Source organism: Lepidochelys olivacea, assembly GCF_965140295.1.
Source record: "Lepidochelys olivacea isolate rLepOli2 genome assembly, chromosome: 17".
In the NCBI taxonomy this organism is placed as follows: domain Eukaryota; kingdom Metazoa; phylum Chordata; order Testudines; family Cheloniidae; genus Lepidochelys; species Lepidochelys olivacea.
The window spans coordinates 19,992,224-20,010,592 of record NC_140427.1 but is presented as its reverse complement, the minus strand read 5'-3'; the positions used below and the strand labels follow the sequence as shown (position 1 = coordinate 20,010,592).

Below are 18,369 nucleotides of genomic sequence, written 5' to 3'. Positions count from 1 at the left end.
CATTTGTATCTGTGACTATAAGATTAGTGACACCTTCCAGCTCCTCTCCAGAGGAGTCGTGCAAAGTATTTTACAGTGAAAGTAGGCAGCCTTTAAGAAAGTCAAATACCTCAAATGTCTATTGATGTTCTATGTAGAGTATTTAGATCATATTGTATTGGTAAATAATCTTTAGTTTAAATTAAACACTATCCATGGTGTCAACAATATAAGCAATAAGGAAGCCACAAATATCAGGACAGAGAATCGTTAGAAGACCAGACAATTGCTAGTATGACTGTTTAACCCATTTATCAGAAAATTACATTTCCATTTAAAAGCTTCCAGAGCTGGGAGTTGGAGGATGTTCTTAAAGATTGCTCTAATAAGTTTCCAAATATAGCTACTTAACAAGGTATCTATGGCAGACAGTGCTTGAAACTTACATGGTTAACTTTATTTCCTTACCCTCCAGATGATTCTTTTTGTTGCTCCTGATTGCCATAAGACTGTTGGCCATATGAGCTCTGATTCTTATTTTCATAACCAGATCCTCTGCCATATCCTTGTTGTGAAGCTTGTCCATAACCTGAAAATTGAACAGGAGAATTTTTTATGTAATCAAACCATGAATATTTACTAGACAGGAAATTCAGCAAGCTAGCCAACCTGTTTGACTTTGTCCATAGTTTCCTTGATAACTTCCATAGTTCTGTCCATAAGAGGAACTCTCCCCACTCTGCCCATAGCCAGAATAACCCTGTAATTTAGAGAAAGATTTCAAGCAGAGGTCAGATCCACTAGAGGAAATAATGTCTTTCCTTGTCTAGACCGGGGGCCTGCATCAGTGCAGCTCTATTCCACTGATGACTGAAATTGGGCTATTTCTTAATGCAGACAAGTCAACAAAACAATCATCTCTTACTCGGGGGAAAAAAAAAAAAAAATTAAGAAGCACAAATTGTATTTCAACCTACCTGTGGTGCCTGTCCATAATTTTGATTGCCTTGACTGCCATATGATGAATAGCTGTAAAATATAGAATTTTTTAAGTAAACTTGTATCAAGTATTAGATAAAATAAAATACACAGTATAAGGAAAAGTATATAGTAAACTATGCTATGTAAACTGCAAGTTTCTTGTACTTACTGTGATTTGGGAATATTTCTAATTTAAATATTTGTCTTTTTATGTATTTAACCTATGTGCCTACAGTGATAAGCAGATTAGAAATGCAGAGATAAAATAATGGATGACTAAGATGAAAGATTTGGTAGACAAAAGCTGGAGAATTTAAACTCAGATTCTGTTTCAAGTATAGATTTTAGGATATAGGAGCTGAGCCTTATTGTAATTTTCCAGAATATCCTATAATGAAAATGAATCTTATATGAACCCAAATTATTCAAAATTAAAGAACACTTAAAAAGGTCAAATACAAAAACACAAAAAGCATACTAACAGATTTTAAGTCAGTTGCCTTTTAATCAATTACTATTCCTCTGATAATTTGCTGAGGAGTCTAACAATATTGTAGTTCATCCTCATGAAAAACTGCACCAGCTTCAGACTATATTTACTTGATATTGTCCCATTTTACTGAATCCATCATGAACTTCACAGACAAGTTATGCACTAAAATAAGGTACTGTTCAGCTGTGTATAACATACATTGCTATGACCTATTTAACCATGTGTTAATGTACACACACGTACTGTAGACACTTTCACTAAAACAGTCAGGTGTATCCAGGATTTGAATACTTTTGTGAAGGAATACTATTATCGATAATATCTTTCTCACAATTCAGATTATTGTAATACTGCCTAGATTCCAGAATTAATGTAATTTCTGCAAATGTGCATAAACCCAGTTGTAGTCCATTTTTCCTATTTCAATACAACACTTTTAAACATCAGTTTCTCATGGTGAAAACCAGATTTACACCTATATCCTGCTATTTGATCTCCATGGGGAGAGCCCCAGCAAATTCACTGGAACTATGTATGGGCATAAAGGTCTGCCTGTGTAGATCCAATTGTAGAACTGGGGTTTTAGAGTTATAACACACAAACCAGCTACTGTATTTACATTCTATGTGCAGCAGAGAGACAAATCCCTACAATTGGTTAGAAGAGGCATTCTGGGAACAAAAGAGCTTAAGAGCCACTTGTCCAATAACAAAACACATACAAGAGATTGTGAAGCAGCCCTGTATATTTAAAATGCATGGGATAGATTGTCACATGGAAAACACCTGTGGCTATTTTATGAATCAGCTTTTAAACATTCTTAGCTATGAATTTATCAATTTCAGGGAGCACAAAGGTAGGTTTTAACTTCTTTCAACTAGTTTTGGGAAGAACATTTATTTTACTTGACACTTCTGACTACCTATTTTGCTCAAAGTCTTACTACTTACCATATCTCTGACTACCCCACAAACACCTTAAGAAAGTAACAAAAAGAAAAAAATACTTGTGTATATTTATGGCATCATCCACACACACTTTCAAAAGTACTTCATATGTTATGTCATACATACCTCTGCTGCTGGCCCCCAGATTGACTGTAACTTCCAGAATCTATTTTAAAAAAAAAACAAGAAAAAAAAAGAAGGTATTTTAGTAAGAAGCACGGAGCGCTTCTGATTCACCCAAATGAGACCTCAATTCTAGAGCACCTAGGTAAAGACTGACAAGAAAAAGTCTTGTAAATAGAGTTAAGATGGTAAGAACCAAAGGCAGAAGTTAACGGTTAATCCAGAATTTCTTCTAAGTCATTTACAGATTTTCAATGAATTCAAAGAAATGAGTTTTACATAAAAAAAGTCAACCTATGAATGCATGATATGTTTATTACACAGTTTTTAGAGTAGTCAAAATGGACAGTCACCAAAACAGTAATGTGTCAAACTGAAGTCATTAAAGGACATCAAGTTTAAAAACAAAGACATTTCTTTGAAAATCTTTTATCTATTACTTTCAGAAGTAGCTCCTAAAATTATTGTAAATGAAACAGAGAAAAAAAATATTTTCTCGGGTTATTTTGTGCATTGGACAGTATTTATCAGTTTAGTATTTTTGTTTTATAGTCAGCCTGTTTCCCCTTTGGTCTCCAAGAGAAAACAGGTGAGAGAAAATCATTTTTTAATCTCTGTTTGTAAAACAGCAGAACTAATAGTGGGACTCAGGCAAGTGCAGCACTTGTAACTACTTTCATCTTGCGTTTTGAAATATAGATTTACTTTGACACCACTTTAAGTCTCAAGGATCACATGACTAATGAACAGGCACCCTCTGATGGCTAGAGAACGAAATACCATTATCAATTAAGAATACATCATAAACATCTTAAAATAAAGTAAACAGACAAAGCCAAATCTGTCAGTTTTATCTGATGTCCATTTTAAGACAATGGGTTAGGTTAGAGAGCTTTTCTTGGCAAAGGAGCAGAGGGTAACGTGGAATTTGGGGGAGCATTAGTGGAAAGAAAGACCCCCGCACCTTCCCCCATGACATTTCCCTGCCTTTTGGCAGTGGCAGAAAAATTATAATCACCAGCACAAGCCAGACAGAAACCCCAGTTTTGGTTGTTCATTTACAAAGGATGCAAGTTGTCCGAACAAAGGTCAAGACTTTACTACTCTACTTACAAATGATGGAATCTTTCTGATAGCAGGCAAACAGATTCAGACAACACAAGTACATTAAAAGAATGTGGCTTTTGAGGGAAAAAAATTTCTCAGAACCACAGTAATTAAGATCAAGTTAAACCTGTACTTTGTAAGACATCTTAGTAAGGATCCTGAGCAGCAAAATCTGCACCTGAAGCTCCCCAGAATATACTATTACCACATCAGGTCTACGAATCTAGACTTTAAAAGCTATCAGAGAGCAACATTAGGGTGAGCATGCCCATTGCCTAGGTATCAGGGATTTAATATTCTGAAGTGTGAATTGCCTTTCCCTGATAGATTAGGCCTACCATGTTCCTCTACAACAGTTACGGATAAAGGTGGCAAAAAGAAAAGGAGTACTTGTGGCACCTTAGAGACTAACCAATTTATTTGAGCATGAGCTCAAATAAAGATAAAGGTGGATTTCCTTGGCTTTTTACATTTTAATGGCTGATACCATTTACAATGTGTAAATGTCAAAAACTCTTCATAGACCTGGTGAAATGGTATCTGTTAGAGCAGTGGTGGTCAATGGTGACTACGGTCATCGGGAGCTGCGGTGGGCTGTGCCTGCGCGCGGTCAACGTCAGCAAAATGTCTTGCCACCCGCAATCAGATTACCTTGATGGGCCGCATGCAGCCCACAGGCTGCCCACCACGGAGTTAGAGACTGAACTTTACAAGTCATCTACATATGTTCCAGTAGTCACTTACCCATTGCCATGCCAACTTTGGTCCCTTTAGAAACTACACTACCAGTCACAACCAAAATTCTAATAATTTGTGTAATTACTTTTTTTAAGTACTTCCTCAATTCACCTGCAATCCAACCCAAATTTAAGTCTCCAGAGATGAAAAATTAGAACATAACTATGGTTTCTGTGTATATTAAAAAAACAACAACTATTTATATCGCCCTACACAGCCAGGCCTACTTTCACAGTCCACTATTAACTTTGTCAAGTTTTGACACTATCGAATTAGGCCTGAATAAAGACTGGGAGTGGCTGGGTCACTACAAAAAATACTTTTCCCTCTGTTGATACTCACACCTTCTTGTCAACTGTTGTGAATGGGCCACATCCACCCTAATTGAATTGGCCTCATTAGCACTGACCCCCACACTTGGTAAGGCAACTCCCATCTTTTCACATGCTGCATATTTATACCTGCCTACTGTATTTTCCACTCCATGCATCTGATAAAGTGGGTTATAGCCCATGAAAGCTTATGCCCAAATAAATTTGTTAGTCTCTAAGGTGCCACAAGGACTCCTTGTTGTTTTTGCTGATACAGACTAACATGACTACCTCTCTGAAACTGTGACCTAAAACAGAGTGAAATTCGCATGTTTCTTTTCTTGTCCAAGCTGACAAATGCAAAAGGGAAACAATCACCATAAAGGTGAAGATTAATTCAATTTTAAGATTTTTTAGTTTTAATGATTTAATAGAGGTTAATATTAAACAGGTAAGGGTATTTTTAATAAATTTTTAACCTGAATGTCTAACAGCTTTCATGAGATATCAGTTTCAAAATGAATTGAAGCACTGAACCAAAGAGTACCATATCAGTTAAGAACGTAGCCAGCTTTAAGTTATTAACTTGTCTTTTATCCTCCTAATTTTTCACTTGTGAGCTTCTGCAAAAGTGGGACTTTTCCAAAAAGACTGAGGGTAACTGGACAAGGAGTATGTAAGATAAGAGAATACATTTTTAAAAAAAAGAAAAGTATTTTTGTATACTTTTTCTAATGTTTTGAGTGTCCTTTTTTACACTGAATAGAAATAGATATACTGGGTCAGACCAATGGTCCATCTAGCCCCGTATCCTCTCTCTGATAGTGGCTGGTGTCAGAGGCTTCAGAGGGAATGAACAGAACAGAGAAAGTTTGAATGGTCCATCTCCTCTGATCCAGTCGCAGCTTCTGGCAGTCAGAGGTTTTAGGGACACCTGGAGCACAGGATTGTGTCCCTGACTGTCTGGGCTAATAACCACTGATGGACCTATCCTCCATAAACTTATGAAATTTGTAGACTAATCAGTTATGTGGTTTACTTTGATAGGCACTAATATTTTTGAGTATTTTTGGAGAGTTTAGATGGTTATTTTGGGAGTTACTGTATATGCTATTTTTAAAAAACCTGTAAGAAGTCCCCAGGGGCTTTGGCTGGGACACAGGCAGTGCCTATCAATAAAGCAGCTTCCTCAGCAGTTTTCCTTGAATTCAAGTTACTTGAATTATTAGCATGAGACATCTCTGCCTCTAAATTTTATCTTTTTATATGAAGAATCGTGAGTTTGAGTAACGCAGGAAAAAATGGAAAAGCCTATTCTCAAATTCCAAGCTGCTAAACCTTTTGGGGTGTGAGAAGAAAACTGCTACAATTTTGCTGCCAAATCTCCTGAGACCAATCTCATTCTCAATTTTTAGGCCGCTTTTGAAATCTTTTCTTTATGGTGAAAGACTGTCCTCTGTGCCTTTCCACAAGACACTGAACATCTCATGCCTTTCTTAGCCATTCTGTCATCCAAAATGTCACAGCCTGAGACAGCACTGTAACAGCTCAACCCTGACAAAGTAAGGCTGACCCTCGGAAGCACCTGCAACAGGACTTCTATCTTCTCCCTCAGCTGCTATTGCTGCAGAGCTTAAAATAGGGTTGATTTTTATAAACAAGCAGAAACAGCAATGTTATTTTCACATTGTCTCCCCACCCCCACAACCCTCCATCTACAATCCATTCTAGGTACCATGGATCCTGTGACGACAGGACACTTTCCCAAGAGATCAGTACCAGAAGTCAAAGACATTTGCGCGCTGACAGATGCAAAGGGACTGGTGTGTTCTCAAGGAAGCCCCATGGAGACTATGGGCCAGTTAATGCTGTGACAGCACAGCCTCTACTCCCCACCCCATCTACAAAGAGCCTCACCACGTGGAGGCAGGTGCTCTTTGTATATCACGCCATGTAGGGTATAAAGGCCCCTCTCTCAACTTTCTGCTGGGGGCAAGGAAAAGGCAACAGACCCTTGGGCTATGTGGTGGCTGCAGGCCCGCAGACCTACGGAAAGCGAGATGCCAGGGTCACCCAGCCGCAATCAGAGCTAGAAGCAGGAGCCATTTCCACCCTGTTCCAGTGGGTGCCAGGAACCATACAACCCCCAGGGACACCCTCACGGCCACTGACGGGGACATATACCTTCCAGGGCTGCGCTATCACCCCCCAAAGGGTGCCCAGGGCCCTAGTCCAGCGACGGCACATAAGGGGGCCCCTGCTCACCACCACGGGGGCACCCACCCACTGAATGGGAGACAGGAGCCCCCATGAGTCAGGGAGCCGCCCCATGTCCACACTCCCTAGAGAGAAGAGAGGCAACCCCCCCTCCCCGACGCAGGGGGGTAGGGCTGCCCCCAACGCTGCCCCCAGGGGGGAGGCGCAGGAGGAGGGGTCGGGGCTGCCCCCAACGCTGCCCCCAGAGGGGACGACGCAGGGGGGTGGGGGCGGGGCTGCCCCCAACGCTGCCTCCAGGGGAGAGGCAAACCCCTCTCCCCGACGCAGGGGGGTAGGGCTGCCCCCAACGGGGAGGACGCGGGGGGGTGGGGGTGGGGCTACCCCCAACGCTGCCCCCAGAGGGGAGGACGCAGGGGGGCTGCCCCCAACGCTGCCCCCAGAGGGGAGGACGCAGGGGGGTGGGGGCGGGGCTGCCCCCAACGCTGCCCCCAGAGGGGAGGACGCAGGGGGGTGGGGGCGGGGCTGCCCCCAACGCTGCCCCCAGAGGGGAGGACGCGGGGGGGTGGGGGCGGGGCTGCCCCAGGGGAGTAGGCGCAGGGGGGTGGGGGCGGGGCTGCCCCCAGGGGAGAGGCAAACCCCTCTCCCCGACGCAGGGGGGTAGGGCTGCCCCCAACGGGGAGGACGCAGGGGGGGCTGCCCCCAACGCGGCCCCCACGGAGGGGCGGGGCTGCCCCAAGGCTTCCCAGGGGGGAAGATGAGGCCCCGGGGGGCGGCGAGTCCAACCTGGCGGCGGCCAGGCCCGCCCCCGCGGAGCGAGGCGCTTACCGGAAGCCATCCCGGCCGCCGCTGCCGGGGCGCGAGAGGGAAGGAGGCCGAGGCCCGAACAACCCTCGCGCCGACTGCGGGCCCGCGCTGCCAATCCGCGAGCGCAGCGCCTACCACCCGGCTGCACTGGGGGGGGGGGATGGGGAACGTACCAAGTAGTTGCCGTTCGGAGGGGGCGAGGGTTGGTGGAACTCTACCACTGTGCAAAGGAGGGGGGCGCGGATTCTACCACTCCACGCTACAGCATTAGGTCGATTTTAGTTAAGTCGACATCGAGCCTCCGATGGAAGCAAGTCGATTTTGCACGTCCCCATTATGCTCGTTGCGTCGGCAGAGTGCATCCTCCCTAGGTAGCCCACAGTGCCCGGAGCCAAGTGCCAGGTTGGGTTGGGCTTGCAATGCCCCATGAGACCAAAACGTTTGCACAGGTGGAAATGGAACATGGCATTAGCCTGCCACGATGCACCCACCGCCCTCCCTCCCTCCCTGAAATAAACGGCAAACAAACCAAGCCTTTTTCGCACCCCTTGTTTCCTACGTCTAGGGTTGCCAGGTGTCTGGTTTTTGACCGAAACGCCCGGTCCAAAAGAGACCCTGGCCAGTCCTGCTGATCGGCACCGCTGACCGTTGAAAGTCTGGTTGGTGGCGCAGCGGGGCTAAGGCAGGCTCCCTGCCTGCCCTGGTTCCGTGCAGCTCCCGGAAGCAATGGCATGTCCCCCCTCCAGCTCCTATACGTCCCAGTTCTGCAGCTCCCATTGGCCGGGAACTGCAGCCAGTGGGAGCTGCGGGGGCAGCGCGCACGGCCGCCTCGCCACACCTCCGCGTGGGAGCCGGAGGAGGGACATGCCACTGCTTCTGGGAGCTGCTTGAGGTAAGCGCCGCCCAGAGCCAGCACCGCTGAGCCCCTCCCACACCCCTGCCCCATCCCTGATCCCCCTCGCCGCGCCCCCCCCAGCCCTAGGTGGTCCCCAGCCCTGGGGCTCAGGCAGCTGGGCGGCACAGTCGTTACGCCCCCAGCCCTGGTGCTCAGGTGGCCAGGCACCACGGTCACTGCGCCACCAGCCCCGGGGCTCCGGGTGGCCCCCAGTCCTGGTGCTCGGGTGGCCAGCCCCGGAACACCAGGCAGGCAACGCGGCCCAGCACCAACGGCCCCGAGTCCCCGCAGGAGGCACGCTGGCCTGGGGGCAGGGCCACGGTAGGCTGTTTGGGGCGGCACAGCCTCCCCTTGCCTATGATACCCACTGCCCATGCTCAGTGCATTTCCCTGCAAGCCACAACGTAAGCAGAACCCCTGGCTACTGCAAGAGTCAGTTTGTTGCTGCAACCATGGTAAGTGAGGCCACGAGGCAGGGACGGGAGATCCTGTGCAGCGGCTTTTGTTAAGACATCCTTGGGATCAATGGTTCCAACCTCAGCACAGCCCCCTTTCCCATAGAAACCGGGATGGTGCTTGAGGACAGGCACCGGCATAAAGCCCCGCAAATAGTTTGATTGTTACAGAAGCAGCACCTGGTTGGGATTGAAGGGAGACGAACAGGAAGTGTCGCCCCTGGTTTTTTAAAATGCTGGCTGCAATATGGGGTGATCCCTTCCAACCACGACCAGGGCACGCTCAGGAAAGTGTGGTTGTGTGACCCATAATTCAGCAAACGGGTGGATTATTTATTGAATTGATTGCGGTTTACGGACTAGCATTTAAAACCTCCCCTCATTTCCCCTAGGTGACCGTATGCAGTATCACTCTCCTGAGGGTAACAGATGTGGAAAGGGAGCAGATGCTGCAAGCGTCTGGGTACAGATCTGGTCCTTATGCTGCAATGCTGCGCGCCGCAATGATGCCAGAAGAGTTAATAAAAATGAGAGCATGTATCCCCGGCATCACACTCCGCCGACAATTGCTCCTGTGAGGGGATGGGCTCCAGAGTTAAAAAAAAGTTCTTGGATGTTGGGGAAAATGGATCCTCTGCTTGCCTGACACGCATTCTCCTCCTCCTCCTGCTGTTCCTCACCAACAATGTCCTCCTCCTTGTTGCCCGAGGTCGCCTGGGGCCCCTGGGAGGTATACACGGAGCATAGTGGCGGGGTTGCCACCTAGAATCGCATGCAGCTCCTCATAGAAGCCACATATCTGTGGCTCAGAACCAGAGCAACTGTTCAGTCTTCTGGTACGCTTGCCGAAAGCTTCTTTATTGTCACGTGGCACTGCTGTGTGTCCCTGGTGTAGCCCTTCTCCCCCATGCCCTGCGCGATTTTGGCATAAATGTTCGTGTTTTTTCTGCAGGATCGGAACTCTGCCTGCATAGACTCTTCTCCCCACGCAGCAATAAGATCCACCACCTCCTGGGTGCTCCATGCTGGAGATGTTTGTGGCCTTGAGCATCCATGGTCAGCTGTGCTGTTGAGCTCTCCACACTGATCAAACAGGACATGAAAGTTCAAAAGTTCCCGGGGCGTTAACAGGGGGTCGGCTGTTTCCTGTGTACCTGGCTGAAGTGCAGTGGAATTGAAAGTGGTCTCCAGAGTGGTCACAGTGGAGCACTGTGGGACACCTCCTGGAGGCCACTTGATTCGAATTACACAGCACAGTGTCTACACTATCCCCATGTCAATGTATGGATGTCAACTGAAGCACTACGCCTCACGCAGAGGTGGAGTACAGAAGTCAACTCTACAAGCCCTGTAGGTCGGCGGAAGCGACTCGGAAGTGTAGACACATACATTATTAACTCGACTTAACGCAGCAAATGTCGACCCAGCTTTGTGGTGTAGACCAGGCTTAAGACTCTATCCTGGGGAAGGGGTAGCTGACTGCACTAACCTGCAGGTATGGGCGTGCATGGAGTGTAGCACCATCCTGTGGCAATCCAGGCCTTTGGGACCTCCAGGCTCCCCCTGGGACTGCCCAGGAGCCTCAGCTAGTGATGTTTAGAATCACAGCAATGCAGGGCTGGAAGGGGCCTTGAGAGCTCATCTAGTTCAGCCCTTTGCACTGGGGCAGGGTCCTAGACCATCCTTGACAGGTGTTTGTCCAACCTGTTCTTAGAATCCTCCAATAACTCGGATTCCACACCCCCCATAGGAAGCCTCTTCCAGAGCCTAGCTACCCTTATGGTTAATTTCCAACCCTCCCCCCCGCCCCCCCACCAAATCTAACCTAAATCTCCCTTGCTGCAGATTAAACCCATTACCTCTTCTCCGACCTCCAGTGGACATGGAGAATAATTGATCACCATCCTCTTAACATGCCCCTAATGTATTTGCAGACTGTTTTTAGGTCCCCCCAGTCTTCTTTTCTCAAAACTAAACATGGCCAGTTTTTAAAACCATTCCTCATAGGTCAGGTTTTCAAAACCTTTTTTCATTTTTGTTGTTCTCCTCTGGACTCTCCAATTTGTTCACATCTTTTCTTAAAGCGACATCCAGAAGTGGATACAGTCCTCCAGCTGAGGCCACATCAGTGTTGAGTAGAGTGGGATAGTTACTTCCCAGGTCTTAAATGACACTCCTATTAATACACCCGGGAATGATATTAGCCTTTTTTACAACTGCATCACACTGTTGACTCTTGTTCCATTTGTGATCCAGCCCCAGGTCCTTTTCAGCAGTACTACGTCTAGCCAGTTATTCCCCATTTTGTAGTTGTGCATTTGCTTTTTCCCCGCAACGTACAGTATTTTGCGCTTGTCTTTATTGAATTGCATCTTCTTTATTTCAGACCAATTCTCCAATTTGTCAAGGTTGGTTTGAATTCTAACACTGTCCTCCAAAGTGCTTGCAACCCCTCCCAGCTTGGTGTCACCTGCAAATTTTATAAGCATACCCTCCACTCCATTATCCAAGTCATTAATGAAAATATTGAATAGTACCGGCCTCAGGACAGATCCTTGCATGACCCCATTAGATACATCCCCCCAGTTTGACAGTGAACCATTGATAACTTCTCTTTGAGTAGTTTGCACTTGCAAACTTGTGGGCAAAGAAATGAAAGTCCAATTAAGGCTGGGTCAAAATGTGGCCATTGCTCTATTTGTATATTATAAATTGGATCTGGATTCTTGGTCCTAGATTGATCTTTGTAGATGTTAGAATACAGATATTCAGGCCTGCCTGTAAAGGCCTATACTTTAAGAACTTAGGTGTATTTTTATCACTTAGCTAGTTACAGCGCTATAAAACAAAGAATCAAAATCGCAGTCTGCCTGTGTAAGGGCCTTCTCTCACTAGGAGAGTCTGGGGCCTTGTTCTTAGGCTAAGGCCTTTGGCTAAGCAGCAGGGGCACGGTTACATCCCAAACCAGTCACATTGAAATAAGGTGGTATTGGGCTCTTAGGAATACAATCCTGATCGTGCCCATCACCACCAGATAAAGATGGTTAAAGAAAACTTCATTTGATAGCATCCTGTCTGGCTAGGGTGACCAGATGTCCCGTTTTTAAAGGGACAGTCCAGTTTTTTGGGGACTTTTTCTTATATAGGCACCTATTACCCCCACCCCCTGTCCTGTTTTTTCACAGTTGCTATCTGGTCACCCTATGTCTGGCAAGAAATCACTTATCAATGGTTGTGGTTGTGAAACCCTCATTTCTGTATATTTTATCTTTATGGCCCCCATTTTTCTATTGTTAATCTGTCTGGTTCTCTAATTATTTCTGTCTAATGTATAATTAATTTCGCTAGGTGTAAGTTAATTAGGGTAGTGGGATATAATTGGTTAGAGAATTATGTTACAATATGTTAGGACTGGTTAGATAGATTTCAGTAAAATGATTGGTTAAGTTATAGCTGAGAATATTACTATATAAACTGGGGTCAAACAGGAAGTGGAAGGGAAGGGAAATTGGAATCATGTTTGCTAAGGGGGCGGGGGAACAGGAATGGGAACAGGGACATAGGCAAGGCTCTGTGGCGTCAGAGCTGGAAAGGGCGATATGGGCGGGGTAAATGCTCTGCCCTATTAGAGCTGGGAAGGGCGACACTGGGGAACAGACTCTATCAGCATATAGACATAAGCCCAACTGGTGTGAAGGGCTTCAGAACATGCTTGCTTGGAAACTAACCCCAATAAAGATCTCATTGTCTGCACTTTGGACTTCTGGTCTTTTGCTGCTTGCTGTCTGCGTGACAAGAACCAGGGAAGTTGGAGGGTTGAGGGAAATCCCTCTAACCATAGATTTAACTTTATATTCCCTTCCTGTCCCTCCCAAAGTGCACTTTAAATGGGTGAACTATAAAAAGGACCAAGGATCTGATTCATGAAAGCTTTGGAAGAGTAGCGTTCTTCCACGGCTGGAGAAAGAGAAAATATAGTCCTTTTAGTATACTTCTGTAGCGGAGGGCACAGGAATATCTGTGCCAATTAACTGACTCACTTTGCTCACAGAAGTTACAAAACAGCATTTCAGCAGAGGATGCAGAAGCTTGTGTGACGCTACAGACAAAAGCCTGTCAATCCATTTCAAGTCCCATTTCAAAGCTGGTAAGAGAACTTTAAAAGAAAAACTGAGCAAAGAAGTTTAGTCTGTACCCAATCTGTATCTTTAATAAATTAAAGGTTAGGACAATATTGATTCAGAGTGCAAACCCCACTCCACTGGGAATAAGGGTTTCTGATTTCTTTTAAATCACTATGAATATATTAACTTAAGGATTAGATCTCTTCAAAATACTTCAAAGATTTAGTTTAAGACTATGTAAGACTAGAGCAAAATAAAAGCAAGTTCAAAAATAATGAGTTGGAGGAAAAATAAGCCGTTTGTACAATTTTCTTTTAAACCTTAATGTGTTTGTTATTTCAGATCACCCTCAACAGCTGGAGAAGAACAACGTAACTTGTAAGTAACTTGAGTTTCTGTCTGTTTTTTAAATGGAGAAAGAAAAGAGTTTTCTGATTGCAGCAGATCTGATTGAGGAGACTGGTAAACAAGTTGGGTTGTTTCTTTCCTTCGAGGCATAGCAGGAGGCAGATCCTATGGCCGCAGCCCAGAAGGAAGTGAAAGCATTTCTGTAGAACAAGCAGTGACTAGAATATTTAATTAAAGTGAGGTTTGTGTTGTCTCTCTGTCTGGACAACTTTCTCTCCCCTCAGTGAACTGCATTTTCTTCTGTGCTCCCAGCCTTACTATGTAAAGCTGGGACCAAAGCACTCTACCCAAAGAATTGTCCATGTCCGTTGGAAGTTCTCCATGTGACATGCTCTTGGGATTGGGCCAGATTTTCCAAACTGCTCAGCTCCCATTTAGGCACCTAAGTAAGGACCAGATTTTACACAGCACTCGGCAGCCAGCAGCAGGATGATAGAGATCAAAATCAGCAGCTTATGGAGTTCTCAGACAGCTCTCTCCAGCACCACTCAGAATCCCTGCACCCGTCAGAGAATCCTGCACTGTTACCGGGGCAAAAGAGTTCTAATTCGGATACAGGCGCACAGTCAGTTACATGTCTTTGCTCTTTAAACAACCCCAGGTGCTTCTAGCAAATAGAACAGACTCAGGAGGCCTGAGTCATTGATGCTGTCTGGCCCCTAGGTGCCAAAGCTAAAATTGCTTTATTTTAAAGCTAATTTTGAAGAAGAAGAAGACGAAGACGAAGAAAGTAATTTGAAACTTCTGAAAATCTGTTCCCCATGCTCCGCTCATCTCGCCCGACAGGCTCTAAAAGTCTAAAATAGTTCAAACCATTTCTACCTTTTCCTGCTAAACATTGTATCCTGGGAAGTTATATACTGTATTTCTTTCAGCTAAATTCCATTTAAATGTGAGAGCAATTATCCTTTTAACTTTCATACAACACAGAGGTCCTGGATATGTGCTCGTTTCATAGATCCTGTTTCACTTGTCACAAGAACAGGGGTGTCCATGGCCAAGTTCCAGCTCAGATAATCCCAAACTGCCAACCTAAGGCTCCAAAGATAAATGCATGTGCTTAACTTTGTATGCTGTGAATAATCTCACTGATGTTGATGGAACACATCAGAGTGCATAACAGCTAAGGACAGACCTAAGCCTTTGCAGGATGGAGGCCTAAATTGCTCCCTGCGGTTTGACTTGTGTACATTGTATAGAGTTGTGCACTGTGAAGTAGCTACCATGCTTCAGGCTGGAGGTGGCTGCATTTTAGTTAAGGGCTTTCTTTTTGGATATATGCGTAGTAGTGTTTCAAATAGCACAAGGTTAAAGTACACTAGGGAACCTTTAGTATGCACCAGCAGAGTCTAAATGGACCAATTAATACACAACATGTCAGTGCACTTTGGAAATCACACCCCTGTAGTCCACATTACTGCTCTGTGTAGACAAGCCATTAGATACAAGCCAGGGAGCAGAGACTTCACCTGTATAAACAAACTGCATGGTGGGGAAAGGAGTGAAGTCAACACACATTGAGTAACCATTTCTGGTGTTTATTGGATAAACACTGATTTCATATACAGTATATCTAGCATGGGGGTGTTTATCGGTTAAGTCTGAAAATCAGAAGCCCTACTAATAAATGCTCCCCTGCTTAGGACACAGGCAGTTCTGCAATTAACACTTAGCCCAGCCCTGGTGGTGGGAGAAGATTGCCAGTGATGGACATAAACAAACTGAATATGCAATCAGAGCACCTTGCCAGAGATCAATCTGGGTGGTGCTCGATTTGCCAGCAGGCCGTGTTCCTTTGAGATTTGCAATGATGATGATGATATAATACACCTGCAGGAAGCAATCTGACGTGTACACCTTTAGACATCAGGCAGAGAGCCTTTAAATACACGTTTATTATACAAACATTTGCAGTTGCAAAACAAAGTTGTCATACAGCAGAAAAAAAAAAACTATGGGGACATAAAAACAGTAGAGTTATGGATAACCCCCCTATGAGACGTTCTAGTTATGTCTGGTTGTAGCAGTTTGGAAAGCTGAGCTGCTTAGAAAGACATAGCCAGAAAAATATCTAACAGATACTAGTCCCCATGAGTTAGGAATCCCCGGCCTCCATTGCTGTGTTTGCTCTGTATTATGTCTCTCTATTTAGGCACTAACATGGCCAGCAATACTGTATTAGCAATGCCAGTCTCAGACTGTAAGCCACGTGGAGCATAGACTGTCTCCTATGTACAGCACCAAGCACTGGTGCTCAGCAAATAATATTCTGCAGCTAGGACAATACTCGGCTTTTTATCCAAGGAATTTCCTACTATTTCAGGTAGCAGTGATGGATGGGAGCCTGAGTGTGAACAAGGTGCTGGGGATTTTGCCACTCTATCATCGAACTTTGCCGACAGCAGTACTCAATAACGCCATGGTCAACTTGCCTGTGGCTGCCACGGCCTTGTCTACTGCCCCTGCTGTTGCCAGTGAAGCTGCACTGGTGTAGCAGCAGCGAGACATTTTAAGGCTAGTGGGAAGTCAAAGGTGGACATTTTTAACGGAGGGTAATTAACCTTTGGGGCAAGTTATCAAAGGATGTGGTAGATTCTGTATCACTTAAGATCTTTACATCAAGATCAGATTTCCAAAAGATAAGCTTTTAGTTTAACGACAAGTTAAATGTTTGATGCAAAAATCACTGGGTGAAATTGTATGGCCTCTGCAATGCAGGAGGTCAGACTAGATGAAAGACAGCCTCGTCTGGCCTTAAAATCTATAAATCTATGGAGTCCTTCCTTGGGTCTCCATCCCTTTGTGTCTTTGTTTTTAACCTAGGTCCAGCTAAGCAACATGGCTTTGAAGGGAATGTCTCTGATATGTCTGTTATTCATTGCTACGTCTGTCATCAGCATCTCTCGCGCTCAGAACCCCCTGGCCTTCAGACGGAAACATTTGACCCTACTGGACACTATAGACCACAACAGATGTAACAGTGAAATGAGAAACAAGCGGATCGCAATGACTAGAGATGGCTGTAAAAAACTCAACACATTCATTCATGCTCGCGAGGAGGTTATCGATGCCACATGCACTATGGGGAAAGTGCATGTCATAAAGGGCCAGGAGTATAAAAAAAGTATTCATAAATTCAGGGTCACTAATTGCAGACTCTCTGGGGAATACCCTAATGACTGCGAGTACATGGCGGAAAAGAGCGCCTGGAAATATATAGTCATCTCTTGTGACCAGAACGATCGCCCAGTGCATTTTGCAGGGACACTGAACTGGTAGGAGTCAGGAAGTGGGGGAAGGGGCTTATTCCTAATGCTTCGGGGTGCAGCAGCCTCTTGTGCTGCAAATCACACCATTTATACTGTCGCCTAAACGTATTTTTTTGTGAGTGATTTGAAATGCTGGAGGCCTCAGCAACAAGGGGACACTGCTCTCTGATGGGTCTGGTGGTGGGAGAGCAGCAGAGAGATGGAGGAAGGAATAATAATGATGCTTAGCAGTCTTATAGCCCTTTACGTTTCCAGAGCATTGTTCCAACACTAGGAAAATGAAGGGGAGTGCCTGAAAGAGGGGAGTGGGGGGATTAGAGTGGGGGAAGAGGATTGTTGAGGATGGGAAGCGAGATGGTTATAGGGTCTGATCCCAAACTCAGTGAAGTCAATGGACTTTAGATCAGCCCCATAGTGAGAGGGGGAAGCAGAGGGATCTTGAATGGGAATTAGTAAGGAAGACATGGAGGATGGTCCAGTGGTTAGCATGTTAGCCTGGGAGACCCGGTGGCAATTCCCGCTCTGCCGTAGACTTCCTGTGTGACCCTGGGCAAGTCATTTAGGGCCAGATTTGTAAAGGTATGTAGGTGCTTGCAGATGCAGATAGGCACCTGGTGTGATTCTCAAAAGCGCCTAGGCCCATAAGGCCCAACAGGAGTGATGATTTTCAAGCTCCCTTCACTTCCCTATAGAAAAGCCATTGACTTTGCTGGGTTTGGGATCAGAATGTTGCCGGCACCCAGTGCCAGAGGCGAGCAACAGTGGTGGGGGGAGGGAGGAGGTTTGCTACCCGGTGTGCTTCACCCAATAATCACAACGGGGTGGAGAAGCAGAAAAGTTTATTTGAAGCTTCAAAAAGGTACAGGAAGATTACAATCTCAAATCCTGTACCCAGAGCAAGAAGTTACACAGGTTTTTATACATGCTTTCTTCAGCATACTTATTCAATGGCAAGCAGCCCTAAGTATCCACATAGCCAGCCAATCCAGTTACCAGCTAGTTCCCTTGTTTTTTGTATCATTTGTTAAACTATACATAAAGCTGCTTTATTCAGCATTGTTCTTCCATATCTGCCCTGTTTGGCCTTGTTTAGTTTCAGGCAGTCTGACTCTGCAACATATTGTTGCAGATCCTCAGCATAACTGCTGCGAGTGCCTCGAGGCGGAGGCGGGGGGGGACAAGGATACTTGGGCCAAGTGTGAGGGGGCTTCATCGACACTCGTGGCCTTCCATCCCCTCGAATTACCTAGTCGCCATGCCCAGTGTCCCCAACAAGACCCTATAACCTTCTCGGTTCCCATCCTCAACACCCTCCTCCCCCACCATACTCCCCCACTCCCCTCTCTCAGCAACGCCTTTTTATTTCTTTAGGTAGCCGAAGACCTTCACATTTCCAGCCCTTAGTCTCTTTGTGTCCCAGTTCCCCCTCTGTACAAGAGGGATAATGGCACCAGCCTGTCTCGCGGGGGCGCGGTGAGGCTTAACTTGGATTTAAACTTGGAGAGCTATTACCAGCAG

The 18,369-nt window shown here is 45.6% G+C and overlaps 1 protein-coding gene and 1 long non-coding RNA gene across 5 annotated transcripts in view; one reads left to right on the top strand and one right to left on the bottom strand.

The window, feature by feature from the left end:
• The window catches only part of TAF15 (TATA-box binding protein associated factor 15), a 32,290-nt gene extending 24,447 nt beyond the window's left edge, over window positions 1–7,843 (bottom strand). For all 3 annotated transcript variants that reach the window (XM_084651111.1, XM_084651112.1, XM_084651113.1), the window contains exons 1-5: window positions 7,722–7,843; window positions 2,527–2,566; window positions 957–1,008; window positions 649–739; window positions 448–568 (exon numbers count right to left, since the gene is read on the bottom strand). In XM_084651111.1, the coding sequence (XP_084507237.1) occupies window positions 448–568; window positions 649–739; window positions 957–1,008; window positions 2,527–2,566; window positions 7,722–7,731 (314 nt within the window). In that variant the 5' untranslated portion in view covers window positions 7,732–7,843. The remainder of the gene's footprint in view (window positions 1–447; window positions 569–648; window positions 740–956; window positions 1,009–2,526; window positions 2,567–7,721) is intronic.
• A 914-nt stretch (window positions 7,844–8,757) lies between these two features.
• Window positions 8,758–16,381, top strand: LOC311532396. 2 transcript variants are annotated; one of them, XR_014714378.1, is made up of 6 exons: window positions 8,758–9,050; window positions 9,443–9,886; window positions 10,003–10,545; window positions 13,102–13,197; window positions 13,517–13,552; window positions 15,906–16,381. It is a non-coding gene; the product is annotated as an uncharacterized lncRNA (long non-coding RNA). The 2 variants fall into 2 exon arrangements; XR_014714379.1 differs by lacking the exons at window positions 8,758–9,050; window positions 9,443–9,886; window positions 10,003–10,545 and having other exon boundaries at window positions 12,624–13,197.
• The last annotated feature ends 1,988 nt before the right edge of the window (window positions 16,382–18,369 follow it).